Consider the following 19,411-nt stretch of genomic DNA (forward strand, 5'->3'; position numbering starts at 1 on the left):
TGAAGTGAATGAAATCTTCAGAGGAGGTAGTATAAATGTCCAGATGTTTCTGATGATGTCACTATATGCTGTTTCTTTTTGGGTGCTCACTTTGAATCAAAGTAGAAAAACTACAAAGGTCTAACTGCACGGAGACAAAGCCAGCTTTTCTCTGATCCTTTCTGAGACACAGAACTAATTTTATTATCCCCACATCGTGGTTAGCTTTATTCCAAACTCTTGCAGTAAAAGAACAGCAGGGCTCTCTTTGGCGCTGGGAGAGACCTGATGTACACTCCCTTTTGGTGCATTTTGGACATGTTGACTGATCAGCTGTGGATGCAGCTGTCTGGTAAGTATATTCAGAGGGCTTTTCTGGCTTACACTTCTCTTTCTTGCAGGCACATCTTCCTGTCTTCCTCATGACCACTGCAGATGAGCCAGTAACAGTGCAGAAGGCTCATAGTGGACTTGTGCCACAGAAATGCACATGCCCTACCAGGTTTTACCTTAATCTAAGGGAGACATCATAGAGTGATTCTCATGGACAGAAGGAAATGGTACATGAAAAGAAAAAGGTCTGATGCCCACTTTGTCATCTGGACAAATTTGGCTTATTCTTCAACACTCAACATAATAATGTCACTCTTCTGGGAAACATTTTCAGGAACAGCCAGCCCCTTTCTCCTTGTGAGGTATTCTGTGTTTGTGCAGTGGTAGACTCTGGGTGTCCTTTCACCTTAAGCTTAGCATGGTACACCTGTGATGTTCGTTTGTATATTTCTTACACTGAGAATTAGTATTGGGGAAAAGAGCTGTCTATTTTATGTTTGTCTTTCCAATGACAGACCAATAAGGAAGGAAAGGAAGCACTCATTGTTTTATTATGGGGAAGATGCAGAACAACATTTATAGTTTATATTTTTTTTCTATTTCTATGATGGTGTGAACACTGTTCTAACAAGTAATATCTATCTATCTATCTATCTATCTATCTATCTATCTATCTATCTATCTATCATCTATCTATCTATTTGCCTATCTATCATCTAGCCTGTCTCCCTCCTTCTCTCTTTCCCTCCCTCCCTCCTTCTCTCTCTCCCTTCTCTCTCTCTCTCTCTCTCTCTCTCTCTCTCTCTCTCTCTCTCTCTCTCTCTCTCTCCCATCTCTTTTTTGGAGTCTTGTCAGCTATTCTCTTAGAATAAAGATTTAAGTCCTATAAAACAAACAGAGGACAATTAGTGAGTTTTAAGTGTGTCAACCCACGAAGGTAATTTCCTTTCTTCCCATGCCAATTTGGTAAAAGTGGTTCTCCGGGACTGCATAATTACAGATGAATGACAGTGAATTGCTTGGACAATAATTGGTAGGAAGTACAATTATGAGAAGTCATTAGTGGGAGAAAATGAATAGTTGGTTGCTTAACAGGTCAACGTTGAAAGCCCAATGTGGTTAAGCATTGTATTAAATTACAGGCTTTGCCATTTAAGCATATTTATAAATCACTGATCTTTCTAAGCTGTATTTTTGCATAATCTTTGATTTGTGGTACAGTACAGGAGCTGCCCATTGTGGGTTTCAGGGGTTCAATGAAGAAAACAGTGCACATTTGAAATGTACAGTGCTCTCCAGACCAGGGGGATCAGCTGACCTACTTTACACAAATAACATTTACAAAGTATTGCATATGGTATTTAGAGAACCCAAGCTAAGTCTGTACAGTTGGTGTATTTTTCTGTTTAGAGGCTGTGAAGTGTGTTAGCCATCTAGTTCCTTGGTCCTCGATTTAGAAGTCCCAGGTTCAGAATTCAGAACTGATATCTCATTGCTTGTAATCATGTCCAGGAGGAGTTGTGGTTTTCTATCTGTACAATCTGTTAAAACAGCAATAATACCAAAACTAAGAAGAAAGTCACAATAATGCTATCTTTACCCTTCCTTCATAAAGAAAAAAAAATCACTCAACATAGTGTCTTAATTTTCTTTTTTTGGTGGCTGTAACAAACACCACAACTAGAAGCAACTTAGTGAAGAAAAGATTTATTTTATTGTACTTTCAGGACACAGTCCACCTTTTATCAGGTGACGAACTCAAGGCAGGAACCAGGAAGCAGGAACTGACACAGAGACCATGGAGGAATGCTGCTTACTGCCTTTCTCCCTCTGACTTGTTCTCAGCCCATTTTCCTATATAGCCTAGGATCTGCCTGCTCTGGGGTGGCACCATGTACATTGGACTGTGCCCTCTCATATCAATCAATGACAAGAAAACTTGTCCAACTGAGACTCTGTCATGTAACTCTGGGCTCTGTCAAAATGATAGCTGAAGCTCATTAGGTGAGAGAGATTAGGATTGTTCTAATTCTTCAATAAATGTAATATTTTTATGCTTCTTATGTAGTGTATATAGTATGTTCACTCAGGTACATGTTTACTGGGCTTTGCATATAATATAGATATTTTAAGTACTGTGAGTTGAATGCTAACCTGGCATCCAGTTGTGTTTGGAATGGGGACATCCATAAATGCCATACAAAGTAGTAGCTCTGCATTCCTGTTACCAACTGCTGATGTGGGAGGCAAGGTTTATCCCCTGTAATAACTACAGAATGATTTAGTGCTAACAAACATGGTACTGGCTATATAGCTTAGGAACTGTCTTGGATTCCCAGGTCTCCTTGAATCTGCTCAGCTTGTCAGTATTTCATTAGTGATAACAAAATTCATATTGCCCATTTCCTTCAGCTCTCAGAACATGCTGTTTTCTTTTCACACTTCCATCTGCTATATGGGTGTACTTGTTATGAACTGCATGGGAAGCTGGCAAATGAGTTTGTCTGCTCTGTTCACCACAAGCCACCTTTCATGACAGTTTCCTCTTGCTTTGACTGTCTTTGTCATTGTTGTCTTCTGTTCAGGAATTTGGGAGGTACCACCTCCTTACCCCTGCTGTGTTAGCTACCCTGAGAATACTGGACATGAGTGTCCAAGGGTGGAGGTTTCCATTTCTCCTATCTGCTCAAACCCTAAGGTGTGGGAGAGAACGTTAATGCACAATAAAGCTCAGTGATGCCCTTTCGATGGCATAGAGTCTAACTTAATTGCATAGACATTCAAATTTTGAGGTGCTTGCTTCCCTATGTTTTAATATATATGTATACTTATATATGTATATATAACATATACACGTATATATCATTTTATATATATGTATATATAGTGTGTGTATGATATACATGTATATGTTTCCTGAGCAGCTACTATGTGCCAGACACTGTGAATGGCTTTGGTGTTGTCATAGTGAACAAAATAGACATTGCTTTTGCTGCTGTGTTTAGTGCGTGAGACAGACAGGTAGTTGCAGCATTCAAGGCCAAGTTACAGTTGTGTCAAGTACTAGACAGAAGAGAGGTGTGGTAATGTGACAAATTACAACACAGAGCTAGACTCTCCAGGAGGTCTAGGAGACTTGCTTTATGCTCAACAGTAATCACTCTAAAGAACTCAGCATGCTCTCCCGAGAGAATCTGAGGTAGAGAACAATCAGATATAAAATGATTCTGAGAGCCTTTTCATGTTCGTCCTTAGGTTCAGTGTGGCTATGTGTAGTTTATATGGGTAGAAAAGAGCCCAGATCCGACACATGCTGTGCCGTGACTGTAACCCTTGTTTTTCTTATTTGCTTCTTCATACTATCATATTCTTTCATACGAAATGACTCACATCAATGGCTTACCTACTACTCACTTTGCTTGTGTAGGCTTAACCCCAGATACGCTCACTAATTGCTCTATCAAATGCTCTGCATTATTCTTAGGAGTATGCAGGAAGAGGTAGAGAACAGAAGGTAGCTGAAGTGTTCTCTGAAACTCCAGGGAAAAGTTAGGTAGTGACCTCCTTCTGAAGGGTGGGTCTAGAAAGATTGTGAGGGTTAGAACTGACAACGAGGGAGACCACGTTAGGAGACAGATGATTTTCTTGGGATAGAAATGTCCTTACTAAGTCAGAAACTGTAGAACAGGGTCTACTGTGAGGGATTTGGGGGGGGGTTAAGAAAAGAATTTGGGGTTTTATTAATGGGGTCTGAAGAGAGGTACTACAGGTGAGCCAACAGAGAGATTGGACTAACATGAGTCAGCAAAATCATTTTTTAGGCATATGATAAAAAATGGTTAGAAAAGATCCATATGCAGAAGGTCTAGCTTGGGTGATTATTGCAATTATTTTGACATCTTGGGTTTGAATGTTTGTAGCTCACAAGAAGGTCAATATCTATTGTAGATGAAATTAAGAGGCTGGAACTCAGAATGTGTCCAGGTTTCATACCTTAATCATACACAGAGAGAATGATACTTTTGTAAAGAAAATAAATGTTATGAAATAATTTCGCTACATTGAAAGACTGTTAATTCAGTGGACTAAACCTCTGAATTGTAAGCCAGCCCCAGTGAAATATTTTCCTTTATAAGCATTGCAGTGGTCATGGTGTCTCTTTACAGCAATAGAATCCTTAACTAAGATAACCATCACCAGAGAAGCTTTCTCCTGTAGGAGATGGGAACCAATATAGTGACCCTCAATGGGACAATGTGCAGAGAGTGAGCAACCTTGGAACACTCAGCCCTTAATGGGATGTCTTCTTCAAACCCCTTCTTTTCTGGGCTCAGGGAACTCCGAGGAATAGGAGGTAGAAATATTATAAGAGCCAGAGGGAATGGGAGATACCAAGAAAACCATGTATTTCAGACACAAAAGAAAGATGAAAATATGGACTCACAGAAAGCATACATAAAGTCTGTGCAAGTCTAAGCCAAATGGGGTCCAATGCTGAAAGCAGACATGGACACCAGCTCCTGTACCTAACCCAGAGGCTATCAACAATTGATAACAACTTGTTAAAAAATGTTTTCTCCAATGGAGTCTCACTGGGTATACAAACCACACTTAAGAGTAAACCCCTGGCCACCAGTAGATGAAAGGAACCAATGTTACTTTGTTTTTTTAAATAATTATTTTTATAATTTTAATTTTATAACAAATAAAATTATAATTTAAAATTACAGTTATTTTTGTAATCTCAAAAAAAAGAAAGACTGTCAATATTTGAAAGGATTTTATGTGAATAGTTAAATATGTACTTTAAAATTCCCTGAGTTTCTTTGTTGATTTTGACCTGACCATTTATTTTTGGTTGTGAACCTAGCCTTTAATGGCTTAGCCATCTCTCTAGCCCTTGACCATTAATTATAAGAATGATTAGCTGATAAATACTTTTGTTGTCTTCAATTTGCTTCTTTATGTGCTTTACCTTTGATACATAGTCATGTATGTAGCCAATAAAGAACAGGTTAGAGAAATTCACACATATGTATACACAAATAAATAAACTTTATTTCATTTTATTATTCCCAAGGGTTAAGATGTACAAACAGGGAATAAAATTAAAATTATTTTCTTTGGGGATGATTTATGCCTTAATTTCCACCTGCCCTATAATTAGAAATTTTGAACTCTGTAAATGTTTTTTAAGATAAAATTATTGCCTTGGTAAACTTCAGAAATTACATCATTAACCCCAAGACCTTTCTCAGCCTAGAACAACATGGCTGGTACAAGTGTCTGTGCACACACAGACAAATAAATAAAGAGGAAAGTTTAAAATAATTTGAAAATGATTTATTGTCGGCCACCCCTGCAGTTAGGAATTCAAGTATTATTACTTTACTTCAGTGCAGCAGAGGAGGACAGCAACTTGCTGTGGGCTAAAGGTAAATGATGATCTATTGCAGAGGAGGAAGGGGATGAACTGAGGAAAAGGGGAAGGAGTGGGGTGTAAGCAATGTGTTTTCTGAACTATTGCTTCACACAATGCCTTCAAAAATTTCCCTTGACCTCTGCTGGAAAATCCCAGTGTAAATGGTGAAGCAAATGGCATTCTTAAATCTTTGATCGTTAAGGGCATATGTGCTTGGTATGGCAAGGGTGATCAGGGGGTGTTAAGTCTCCTGCATCAGCTGCTTGATAATCTCATCCCAGAGGTACCTGGTTCCAGTTCGAAGGGATCAATTAACACACAAAACGCTAAGGTGACTCTTCAAAAGTAATCTATACTGCTCACAGCATTTGTGGGCTAAAACCTCATGTCATAAATGAATTATGGAGTTCTATAGTAGAATAAAATATCTACATATTTGAAATAAAAGTGAAGTAAAAGCTCATTTTTCCAAACACAAAGTAATACAGGGAAGGAAAGAGTAAGCCCTAACATTTGCCAATGTCTCTTATACAACAAGGTTTGCACTGGATATTTCATTAACTAGCATCTCATTAAACTATCCTCAACTCCATGCTGGAAGTTCATCTACTTCTCAGTGTAACTGAGAAAACTGAAGCCCACCTAGACATATTTCTCTATGTTAAGACTAGCTCACATATAAATTTTATCTAGTGGTGGCTCTTAGGTTTTCCACCTCACTATGCTGTCCTTGGCTGTTTTTATGAGCCCCTCTTATAAAATCATATCCTTGTTAACAATTAAAGTATTTAAACAAGTTTTCTCTCGATTTCAGGTTCAGTTCCAGAAGTTACTGTCACCTACCTTCGAGCAGCTGCATGTGCAGGAGACACAACGTTGGTTCTGGAGGAAGCTGTGGACTGGCACCCTGGGGATGAGGCTGTCATCATCAGTGGAATGAGTTTTGAAGGTGCTGGACCAATGGAAGAAGTTGTTGTTGTGGAAACTGTGCACAATACATACCTCCATCTCAGGACCCCCTTGAGGTACTCAGATTTCAGCTTGGATAGGTTCACATGGAGGAAGATGAGGTCTTACACAAATTGGGCTCTGGATATTTATCTCTTGATGAGATCCACTAGCATTAGATAGTGCCGGACATCTGGAAAGGAAAATAATAAAGCATAAATGTTATGAAATGAACATTTCTTGAATACTTTCTCTAGTGGGAACCTAGAATCTCTGCCTTAGCAAGTGGTTAGTACATAATTCCCAAATGCTATGATAGATGCGTTTTACAGATGTAAATATGGCACATTTACAGGTATTTGAGTGTCTAAAGAAAGAGACACTCCCCAAAGAAGAATCTACTTACTATTCCTAATAAGATGTAGAATCATGTTCTCAAGTGCATCTTCCTCTCTTGTTTTTGTCAGATATTCTTACAACTTCACAGAGAACTGGGTAGCTGGAAAGAATCATATTTTGAAGGCTACAGTGGCTCTTCTCAGCAGAAACATTATCATCCAAGGAAATCTCACTCTTGAGAGGGTAAAGCGCTTCCATTCCTGCCAGGAGGCCAATGCTGCTAAAGGTAGAGATGCAGTTTGATAGAAAACCCAGAGTGATTAAGTGTTCTCACTGCCTAACAATATGTGACAGGGCCATTGGTTGGTCTTCTTCATTAGAACATACTGTTGGTCTTTGAGTGTTCATATTATTCCATAATTTTCAGAATCCTTTTGGTAAATTGTCATTTCATCCCTTTCCCTACTGACAGGCAAAAGAAATAGACAAAAGGCAACAAAAGGCAAAGGAGATGATTTAATAATTTGATCCAGGAAAACTTGTGCTAATGATAAACCAGGACAGCTGGGATGCTTAATGATTTCTTTAATTCCAGGCTTCTCCTAAGATTCTCAAGAAAACTATGATTCCAGAATCAAAGGCTTGGGCAGTTCATTCTTATTGATTAGATTTGCACCTCCTCCCCTTTGGGGGTTTGTTTTCTGAGTGACCTACCACATACTCTAGGTAAAGGGGTAACGGAGCCAATTCATCTTCTGGTAGAATAGCAGGTACTGAATCACACTGATGTGCCTATTAAACATCTATTTCAGGGATGGTTAGTTTAGGAGGTTATGTTTTGGTTTCCCAGGCTGTAGATTATGAGGCTTTCACATGCTGTGAAGATATCATTTGTCAACTTTGGTCCAGGATGGTGTGGGTGTCAAGGATGACTTCCAGGCATGAGCTGTGGATGGATGATGAGGCTTTTACTGTGCTGGGAAGAGGAGAAGGTTTTGGGATAGGATGGTGGTGGTAAACATGAGTTTAATTTTGTACACGTTGAAACTGAGAGGGCAGGCCAGAATTTGAGCAAAGATGTCTGATAGTGTCTGGACCTTAATAGAAGTATCAAGGCTAGAGTTAAAGATTTCAGAGATATGTACATAGAGGTGCAGTTCACTGTGTTGTGATGCAAGGGGTTGTTAACAGTGGACAATGAGCATGACCTTACTCCTTTCCACTCAAAGTCATCAACTAACAAATATGTAATTTGGTAAAAAGAAAAAAAGTTTGGATAAAAGTAGGTTAGGGCTGATTGACTACCACCTTCACAGTTCTGCCAAATTGGGATCATAATTGGGCTAAAACATACAAACACACAGCATCTCTTTACCTACTGCTTAGAGGACAATTCTGCAAAGGATTAAGCTCTGTAATTCACCACCTCTTTTGTTGGTTATTGATATGAACCTTAGTGCAGCAATACAGATGGCCGTGTGGTTGTGCTGGTTAGTTTTTGTTGTCAGTTGGACAGAACCTTCAGTCACCTGAGAAGAGGTAGCCTTGTTTAAGGAACTACCAATATTAGATCGATCTTTGGCCATGTTGGTGAGAGACTGTTTTGACTGAAGATTGGCTTACCCCACTGTGGGAAGCACCATCCCTAGGTGAATGAGTATGGGCAGTATAAGAAGGCTACCTGAGTATGAACCAGAAAACAAGCTGGTAGTCTGTGTTCCTCCATGGTCTCTGCTTGAGTTGCTTGAGTGCCTGCTCTGACTTTCCTTAAAGATGGACTGTGGCCAGGAAATGTAAAATGAAACAATCTTTTCTTAAATTGCTTTTGGTCATGGGCTTATTACAGCAAAAGAAAGCAAGCTGGACCAATAATTATGTCTGAATGAAGTTTACTTTGTTTCTTCTTTCTATGGTCTCCAAAGTAACATGGCTGATACCGAATCAATTCTGAAGGTGACCTCTCCATTTTGAGATTCTTTCCCATTGTGTCGCATGTCGGCAGAGAATATTCTGAGTGCTGGTTTCTCAACACTGTAGCAATGGCAGTTTGCATTCAGCACAGGTCACTTTTCTGTCCTTAGTAGGAAGATAGCTGGGGAAGCAGATTGGTACCAACTCTCAGTAACTTTTCTGGAACCCTCGGTTTGCATTCAGCACAGGTCACTTTTCTGTCCTTAGTAGGAAGATAGCTGGGGAAGCAGATTGGTACCAACTCTCAGTAACTTTTCTCAAACCCTCGGTCCTGTTACTGGAGATACTTTTGCTAAATCCCCCAACACACAACAGCATATTGAAGGGGAACCCCATTGGGTACTTTAAGACTGTAAGCACTATGGTAGGATTCAGTACTCAACATCCATGAGAATTATCAAATATGAAAAAGCCACTTTATTACACCTTTCCTATGGGTTATCTTTTGTGTTTAAATCAACACCACTATAATTGGTATAATTGTAATCTGCCCCTTTCTGATAGGAATTAAGGTGGTTGTGTGTGTGTGTGTGTGTGTGTGTGTGTGTGTGTGTGTGTGTGTGTGTATAGGGGGTATTTCCAGAAATAAGAGAGCAAGGGGCAATATCATATCCTAGTTATTTGATCTATTTAAAGAGTCCACAGGGTCTAGTTATTTGATCTATTTAAAGAGTCCACAGGAACAATGAAAGAAGAGTGTTGGATGGCTTGTCCTTTGTAGCCATAGAGCCTTGCAAACAGAGATTTGTCTAGAAGCATGCTTAAAGTTTCCTTTGGACATCATTCTGTGTTTCAGGTAACCTAAAGCACTGTTTGTACTCTAAGAGTGAAAAGATGCTGGGAGCCAGGGATCTGGGGGCCAGAGTAATCATTCAGTCCTTCCCAGAGGAGCCCAGCTTGGTCAAGCTGAAGGGAGTTCAGTTTCAAGACCTGGGGCAGGCCTTCCATAAGCACCTGAGCTCACTCACTCTGGTGGGAACTATGAGAGGTAAGGGACCAAACCTTGGCCTTCCGGGTTTTCTTCTTCTATGTTGATGGTACCGCATGATGGTGATATGTGGGACTGACAAGTTCAGAGGTGGATAAATGTTTACAAGATATATATATATATATATATATATATATATATATATATATATATATATGCTTTTCAAACTTCAGTACCTGAATTAATCGCACATGGAGCTTACTAAATTCAGATAGACACTCATCAGAGCAACTTGCACATGTGAGGAGGTGTTAGTGGTTCAAGTGCAAGCATGTTCTGATGGAGCGATGTTTTGATAGAGAGTCAGAGTTGGGAAAAAATCCCAGACAGTGTTTCTGAAAGAAGCGATCATTAATGAGTTAATTTATAGGTGTTAATTTGTATTCTTATAAGAAACTAGAGATTTTGCTCTATAATCAACATAAAGTGTTGCATAAATACGTATTTTACAGTACTGACAAACAGACCCAACACTTACACCTTACCTTTAAATGAAGACTCATTATACTAGATATATATTAGTGAAACAAAAGCAACCCTCCTCCAATAGAATACATAGACAGGAAGATGGCTCTTAGGGCTTTTAACCTGAGTCACCACACTATGACAATGCTGTCCTCAAAATGTCACTCTAAAAATCAGAACTCCAAGTTAATGACTCATTTTTAGTTTACTGTAGTTATTCTCTTTTAGCTTTACAAATATGCAAGTTAACGGATATAGTATAATTTTAAGGTTAATTTCTTGTAATTTTCCTAAGACACATAAAGATATCAAGGGACTGTGGATATAGATTGTGCAGTTTAGCATGTGTAAGGTCTCTCACACACAAACACACATACTATTGAATATGCATGTTCTGGATTGTTTTTTAGAACAGAGGAAAACGGACACTTTACTGATCTGTATTTTCTATATTATTTTTTACTTTCCAGATTAGTTAAATATTCCACAAAGCTTTCTTTGGTCAACAGCATGATAATCTTGGAATAATTATTTTCAAAATTAGATATGAGTGTTTAAACCTACTCAACAGTATAGCGAACATTTAAAAGTTCAGAAGAACACAAATAAAATATATGACAGAAAAAAAAATTTTGGGTCCTGCTTAAAGTAATTCCAGGAGTGTTTTATTGTTCCTTTTTGGAAGGAAATGCTTCAGACTTCTAATAATTGTTTTTTTCTTGAGAAGAAAAATGAAGCACAAACTGGTATTTCAAAAGCAAATGATTTATCTTTGCTAATTTTTATATTATCTGCAAAATACATTCAGTGTTAACTATCAGCCAATATTTTAACCATAGTTTTTTATTATAGTCCTATATGATTTAAGACCTGAATATTCAAGTGATTTATCTTAGAAAGATATTGTACCAATTACATAGTTCTCATATGATAAAAGTCATAATTGGATTATAAAGTTAACTAATATATCTTGACTGACATAGACTATATTTCATTTTTATTCAAATTTATTAATTGTGCAAACTAATGGGTTTCTTTATGACATCTCATTCATGCATATAATATACTTTGATCATCTTCAATCTGCTGTTATCATATTCTATCACCCAATCCATCTACTCTTACTCCAAGCCTTCCTTCTACTTTCATGGATTATTTTGACATGGATTATTTTTAAAACAGTTTATTGTACATGTTATTATAAAGTTAAAAGAGAAAAAAACTGTCCATAGCAAAAATAGGCTTATTTTTAGAGAAACCTATGCTAAGAATGATAACTTTAAAATTTTGTTAGTTTAAAAGTAAGAAAAATAAACAAGATTATATGTATGTAATTCAGAATTTAGTTCCTAGAAATGCCCTATTTCTCCTCCTCCTTCCTCCTCCTTCCTCTTCCTCCTCCTTCCTCCTCCTCCTCCTCCTCCTCCTCCTCCTCCTCTTCTTCTTCTTCTTCAGGACAGAGTTCCTGTGGGTAGGTCTGACTGTCCTGAAACTCACTCTGTAGACCCGGCTGGTCTCGAACTCAGAGATATGCCTGTCTCTACTTCCTGAGTGCTAGGATTAAATGTGTGCTCCACCACTGCCTGGCCAGATATACCCTATTTCTATGTGTACAGCTGAACACACTTTTTTACTTTTCAACATGTAATTATGAGGTTCTGTTTTAATATGTATACGTAAGTGTGTGCACGTGCACTATACACATGTGTATATGGTGTTCCAAAGAAGAATAAGAGAAAGCAACACATATACCACCTGCATCCAATAAATGGCAGCATTCAATGTAGAACAGCCAGAAGTAATCAAGACAATGCCCACAAACAAATCCACAGGTCGATCTAGTCGAGGCAATGCTTCAGGTATGGCTCCCTTTTCTAGGTGTGTCATGTAGACAACCAAGATTAGTCATGGCATCAGCAATGAGTGTTTTGGTCCAAGCTGGCCTGGTATTCATAATCCAAATTATTGGCAGAACCAAAAATTGACCTGAGAACCAGGCATATGAAAATACAAGGGAAGTTGCTTCAACTATGCTGAAATAAACTGACATTTAGGAAAGTAGTTACTCAGCCTCAATATCTCATCTTTGTATCTACCCCAAAATAATGGTTTGTGCCTTGGACCCATCAACAAATAAATGTTTGCTACTGGCTACAGTTGTGCAGCACAGGATAGCATTTCTGTCAATCATGGCCCAGCCCACTGTGGCTAGTACTGTCCCTGGACAAGTGGGCCTGCGTGTACAAAAAAGTTAGCCGAGCATGGCCAGTGGGAGATTGAATGAGTAAATGGTGTTCCTCGGTGGTTTCTACTTCAGGTTTCTGCCTTGGCTTGCTCAGTGATAGACTGTAAACTGTAGGATGGAATATAAATCCTTTCATCCATAATTTACTTGTGGCCCTAGTATTTTTCACAGCCATAGAAACTAAACTAGAACAGCTGACAAGGTATAAACATTAATTTATAGCCCAAGAAATAATGGCTACAACTTTATATGCAAGTATAGTTTTAAAAAATCCTGGTTAAATCATATAAGACCTTGATGGCTGCTCTACTATGTTGTGATAAAGGACATTGAATAGGTAGAATTCTTGATAGCCATATGGCTTTGTGGCTTGGCCACTTTCTCTTTTTTTAGATGGATAACAATTTCTAACATTTGTGTCTTGAATTTCAACTAGTTTTCTGTTCAGGATCTAGTGGCCTTAGTTGTCCAATTTCTTGATTTGTTTGTTTTTTTCCAAATGATAGAGTTTCATATTTTGTGGAGAAATATTTTCTGGTCATGGTGCATTTTGTTTGGATGTGGTCAACAGAATCTGAGGAGACTCTGAGGTGTGAGCAAAATGTTCACCATCTTCTTTCCCATTCAGGTTCCTATCTCCAGAGCTGTTCAGTGTGGGGCTCCTATAGCAGAGGCCTTAGCATGCACAGAACCTGGGGCCTGAGGGTGGACAGTAATATATTCTACAAGATTATAGGCCATGCCCTGCTGGTGGGTAAGTACCTTTGCTTGGTTAATGTATGCATTCTTGAGTAGGATAGGCAGTCTTTCATAAATCATTCTCCAACATTGTTGAATTCCAAACTTAGAATATCATTATTTTGAGCATCACTTAATAGGACATAGCTTAAAATCCCAAATTCAAATTTACTCACCACTGAGTGACTTAGTAAACTGTATAAATGGGAAGCGAATCACTTGAATGTTGAACTCAGGTTAATAAACTTCTAATGGGAAGTTTTAAAATTTACTGCCACAAATTTTCCCATAATTCTAAGTCCACACACAGTCTCAGATGCTCAGGCTTGGATGTTGTTGACTAAAGATTTAAAAATTGAATTTGTGCATAAGTGTTTCTGTGGTAGGCTGGGGCTGCAGCTTCTGAACTGGCAGAACTACTCACTATTTTCTAACTTTCTCCCTTTAAGTTCATTACCAAACATCAATATTATCTTTAGATAATTAGAAGTCTCAGCTGACATCACACCACTCCCAGTAAACAATCCAGAATTTCTGGATGCATTAACAAGTGCCCTATCAGTGATTTCCACCCCAACTGACTTCCATAAACTCATCCTGGTCCTTTTCACTTCTTCCTCTGCACTGTCTTGAGGAAGGAGCTACTTTATTTCATTCTTCTGCCACATGGCTTTTGCATAAATTGTTTCTCTGCGTTCATGACAGCCACTCTCTTGGAACATTCTTTCTCTCCTACACCTCCAGGCTAGAACTTCTCAACTTAAAAGTCCATGTCACGTTCTGATTCCTCTTGTTTTACCACCAGGTTTTGTGACACTGTCTTCTTGTATCCTATAGTTCATCGTAGGCCAGTTGGCTGAAAGAAATGAACTGAGAAGCAGTCTTTGGCTTTGTCAGAATATAAAAGCAAACCATAGATTTGTGATGAAAGTAAGAATATAACTATGATTGTTAGTGTTTTATTTTTAAATGAGCCCTGTGATGTGATCTAGGAGAATGTATATGTTTTATTTAAGAATAATCTTTTGAGATAAAAGGCTGAAAAAGTTCTAATCTCAAAAGAGATGTTGCTTCATGAGGGACTGTGGATTTTATAAACTCATTTAAAAACAAACTCCAGTTTGAAGATAAGGAACATATATATGAGGTTATCAGGTGTATAAAATCTTTTGATTAGAAAAGGGTGGCCACAGAAGTCAAGCCAACAGATGCAGGCTTGACTCTGTTCTTAGTTTTCTCGGTGAAAATCTATGACTGCAAGCAGAGATTTAGGATGGCATACTAACAATTTGATTTTAGCAGAAAATGATACTGAATAAGCAATAAAAATCCTATAGGACGAATTCAGCCTTGGTTATTGTGGATTATTGGCTCTTGACATCCTTTTTATTGTAATCAAGGGAATTAAAATATTTAATTCACTATAAAGTTTTCTGTCATACCTAAAACAACCACAAATTCAGATCCATTAAATGACATGGGAATCTCAGGTAAAATAAAGTCCTAGCATTGAGGGGTTCTGTGGCACTGTCTACACACTATTGATCTGACCTAAATGAATAATACCTTTCTATGCCACATGATTGGGACATTCCATGCTCTTCTATTCCATTCTCATTGTGAGTGTGTCTGCCATATCCTGTCCAGCATGTTCCTTCAGAGCACATCTGCTCTTCTAGGAAAAGCAGTCTATATAATTTGAGAACCAGGTTGGGTTGGACACAGGCAGTGTGGCTTTTCATAATTATATTTTTATTAAATGTATTGATTGACATTTCTATGCACATATTTAAGACTATCTGGTTGTTCCCATTTCCCCCATCTCTTTAACTTTTCCTGTTTCCTACCATCCAAGTCCCTTTCTCATGTTCATGGAGAGAGAGAGAGAGAAAGAGAGAGAGAGAGAGAGAGAGAGAGAGAGAGAGAGAGAGAGAGAGAGAGAGAGAGAGAGAGAGAGAGAGAAAACCACTGAGTTTAATCAGGGCCATCTATTTGGTTTGAACAGTGGAACTATTTGTTTAGACTTCATCTAAGAATTAAAATAGATCTATTCTGTTGCAGGATATTTGAACAAGTTATGAGCCCTGAAATCGTGTTATTTACTGGAAAAGCCTGTTTCTGGTTATGGTCTAGCTCAGTCCTAGCACACATCTTTAATCCAAGATCTTTCTGTTTGAATATTGTAAACAGGATTAAATAAAGTCAACCATAGGTCAAGAGGTGGAGCGAGCAACCAGTTGACAGGAAGTGAACACAGTATCATTAGTAGAAAATTAGAGTCAGAGGGAGTCAGGAGGATGGATAGAGAGATGTACAGAAGTAGAAGGGAAGGACATGCAGTTTGAGGAGGGTTTTTTGTTTGTTTTGAGATGGCGTAGTGTTACAGAATATTTGTTTAATTATGCAAAGATGTGTTACATTTGTTTATTTTGCACAATATTTGGTTAACTGTGTAAAGATGTGCTTCATTTGTTTAATTATGTAAAGATGTGTTGCTCTTTTACCTTGCCTGCCTAAGGCACCTGATTGTTCTAATATAGAGCTGAATAGCCAACATTGAGGGAGGAGGTATAGGCACGACTTCCAGGCAGGGAAAATAAGCAGGAGGAGGAACTTAGGCTCAGGGGAAGAAAGAAAAAGAGATGCCAGGAACCAGCCAGCTAGCCATGGAGGAAGCAGGAAAGCAAGACATACAGGAATGAAAGGTAAAAAGCCCAGAGGCAAACATGAATAGGGACAGGTTAAATCAAGTTAAAAGAGCTAGTGAGACAAGCCTAAGCTAAGGCCAAACATTCATAATTAATATTAAGTATCTGTGTCTTTATTTGGGAGCTCATTGTTGTCCCAAAGAAAATACCAATCACAGCTTAGGGAAGGCAAGGAGGCTTCTGGGAAGTTGGCTGAGGAGGAAGGCCAGTTAGGTGCTTTCTCTGCCTCTCTGAGCTAGTAGACTTTCACACCAGCATCTGGCTTCTGAGTTTTTAATTGGTAAAAATCAAACAATTGAGATTTTGGTTTAAAAAAAACCACTATTCCTATGATTATTTTTCTTTAAAGTTAATTAAGATGCTAAGGCTCATAGTCCATACAATATATATTTCTTTCTCTGCCTCATAGATAAAAATTACCCAATCGAGAAATCATGTTTTATTTTTCTCTTGCTTTCCTGAATGATATCAAATATGCCAAACTAATATATTCTTCTATTCTCAGGGACCTATATGGACAGTAAGTTTGGTACTAGTGAGACTATTACTGGAAGAAAAATTGGTAAATATATAAATTTATTTTATTTTGAATCTATATTCATAATCATGTTCATCTATAATTGTCATAATTTATAGGCAGCTATCATGATATGTTCATTGTAAATTTGGTGAGCAAGAGATATTGAGACCATGATTAGAAAAAGCACAGGGAGCCGGGCGGTGGTGGCGCACGCCTTTAATCCCAGCACTTGGGAGGCAGAGCCAGGCAGATCTCTGTGAGTTCGAGGCCAGCCTGGGCTACCAAGTGAGTTCCAGGAGAGGCGCAAAGCTACACAGAGAAATCCTGTCTCGAAAAACCAAAAAAAAAAAAAAAAAAAAAAAAGAAAAAAGAAAAAGCACAGGGACAAATAGCTAAACTAGTGGAAACACATGAACTATGAACCAATAGCTGAGGAGCCCCCATGGTATTAGACTATGCCCTCTGGATAAGTGAGACAGTTGATTAGCTTGAACTGTATAGGAGGCCCCCAGTCAGTGGACCTGGGACCTGTCCTTGGTGCATGAACTGGCTTTTTGGAACCTAGGGCCTATGCTGAGACACTTTGCTCAGTCTTGGTATAGGGAGGAGGGGACTAGACCTGCCTCAACTGAATCTACCAGGTTGGGCTGACTCCCTAGGGGAGACCTTGCCCTGGAAGAGGTGGGGATTGGGGGGTGGATTTGGGGAGAAGGCTAGGGGGTGGGAGGAGGAAGGACAGGGGAATCTGTAGCTGACATGTAAAATTAAATTAATTATAAAATAAAAATATTTAAAAAATTTGATGAGTATACTATTTTTCTAAATATATATATATATATATATATATTTCTTTGAGAATTTCATGCAGTATATTTTGAAACATGTTCGTCCCTCCAATTTTTGATTTCAACTTTACTATATCTTCCCATTCAACTTTGAGAAGACGTCTGTGTTTTTCTACTTTCCTCATCAAACCCATTAATACTATCTCACTAAATTGATAGAGTATTAAAATGATTCCCAATGACTTATTGCTGTACCCATAGATTAGAACATCTCTCAACCCTCATCAAAGAAATAAAATTTTTAAAAATTATTTTAATTGTATGGATATATATGCATCAATATGTGGGTTTATACACATGAGTGCAGGTGCCTATAAAATCCAGAAGAGTGAGTCAGATTACCCCAATGCTGGAATTATAGGAGACTGTGAACTGCCCAATATGAGTACTGGGAACTGAATTTTGGTCTTTTTACAGAATAGTTTATTCTTCTAGCCATTGATCTATTGCTAATACCATCTTTATAATGTCTAAGGATTTATAAGATATAGTTATACATAATATATATATATATATATGAAATATAGTTTATATTAAGAGTCAATGAGTATTGTATTATATAAATTTTAATGTTTGTGAATCCCCTGTGTTTGATTTATTTATTTTTTTCAAATTAGACTGGTGGGAACAGAGAAGTACAATAAGAAACAATGTGATCATCAGTGTTTCTGGGGCTGAGGGACTGTCCAGTCCTGAAATGTTGGCACCAGCTGGCATCTACACTTACAGTCCCACCATCGTGGTAGAGGTAAGAGCTTCATTTTCACAGGAGAGTCTAAGCTGAATGGTGGGGGACATCCCTTCCAACAGTTCACAGTAGCATCAGATATTTGATTTGGGGTTGTTCATTTGAATGAGTATCAAGAAGTTTGCTTATGATTTTGTGTTAGGTGAGCAATTTAATGATTGTTTTCAGGATTCATATGAAAGCTATTTAGTATGATAAGTAAAGAGTTGTATATTGATCATTTTCTGGTAAGACAAACTGAAACATCTTGTTTTGGATCTCTTGGTTCTGATGCCAATTACTTATTAATTCACCTATAGCCTATCAAAATAATTTGGCATATTTTTGTCAAAAGAGAGTTTTACATTGAATCAGGAAATATATGAGACATATGGGTTTAGGAGCATGGTCTTAATTTTTATTTCATTATTTGGCGCAACTTAATGTAGTGAAATTGTAGCCACGTGGTGAAGTAATTTTTTTCTATTTATTATTAACCAAAGATTTGTGAGTGAGGAGTAGTACTGTAATAGCAGAAGGCCATTTAATTTCTCCCTTGTTAGCTCTTGGTCTGCCCCCAGCATGGGTTAAGGCCCTCTCTTTCCCAGGATGCTACTCTGAGCATCTGTAGATGCATGGCCCCACAGATCCTCCACTGCTACAGTATTATGATATTTATGCCCAACTTCTGAGGAACACACAGGACAAACTGCTCCTAATTACCATCAGTTGAATAATCCCTAATAAAAGTGTGGTCCTCTGCTCAACACTCCTTACACTCTTAATTGTGTCTTCCCACAGCATAGCACTTACACACCATTTTAGGTGCCTAATAGGGGTGGATAATAGGCCAGAGACAAAAGGAGGCAGAATTTCATGGATCATCAGAAACCAAACTCTTGACAAGTTGTGTTTAACTTTGTGGCCACTGCAGGCCTTGTTGAGCAGCTAGGAGGCCAGCTCTGGGCCTAGAGAGTCATGTTTTGCTCGACTTTCTTGGGTAGTATAATCTCATTTTCACTGAAGCATCTTAACAAAAGCAATCAAGATTTCCCAGATCATCCATGTGAGGCTGGAACACCCTTTCCTCTCTGAGTAGGTGGCATATTCCATTCCCTGGCTAGAAGAAAAGTTGACCCTTCTTACATGCACTGTATCAGGGGACTCACCTGGAAGCAGAGAC

General features: G+C 38.3%; 1 protein-coding gene across 4 annotated transcripts in view; it reads left to right on the forward strand.

The window, feature by feature from the left end:
• Pkhd1 (PKHD1 ciliary IPT domain containing fibrocystin/polyductin) overlaps positions 1 to 19,411 on the forward strand; it is a 466,475-nt gene that overhangs the window by 198,261 nt on the left and 248,803 nt on the right. For all 4 annotated transcript variants that reach the window (XM_028868108.2, XM_037199703.1, XM_037199704.1 and 1 more), the window contains 6 exons: positions 6,549 to 6,759; positions 7,150 to 7,307; positions 9,789 to 9,980; positions 13,319 to 13,444; positions 16,642 to 16,698; positions 18,119 to 18,249. In XM_028868108.2, the coding sequence (XP_028723941.2) occupies positions 6,549 to 6,759; positions 7,150 to 7,307; positions 9,789 to 9,980; positions 13,319 to 13,444; positions 16,642 to 16,698; positions 18,119 to 18,249 (875 nt within the window). The remainder of the gene's footprint in view (positions 1 to 6,548; positions 6,760 to 7,149; positions 7,308 to 9,788; positions 9,981 to 13,318; positions 13,445 to 16,641; positions 16,699 to 18,118; positions 18,250 to 19,411) is intronic.

Source organism: Peromyscus leucopus, chromosome 16_21, assembly GCF_004664715.2.
Source record: "Peromyscus leucopus breed LL Stock chromosome 16_21, UCI_PerLeu_2.1, whole genome shotgun sequence".
Taxonomy (NCBI): Eukaryota; Metazoa; Chordata; class Mammalia; order Rodentia; family Cricetidae; genus Peromyscus; species Peromyscus leucopus.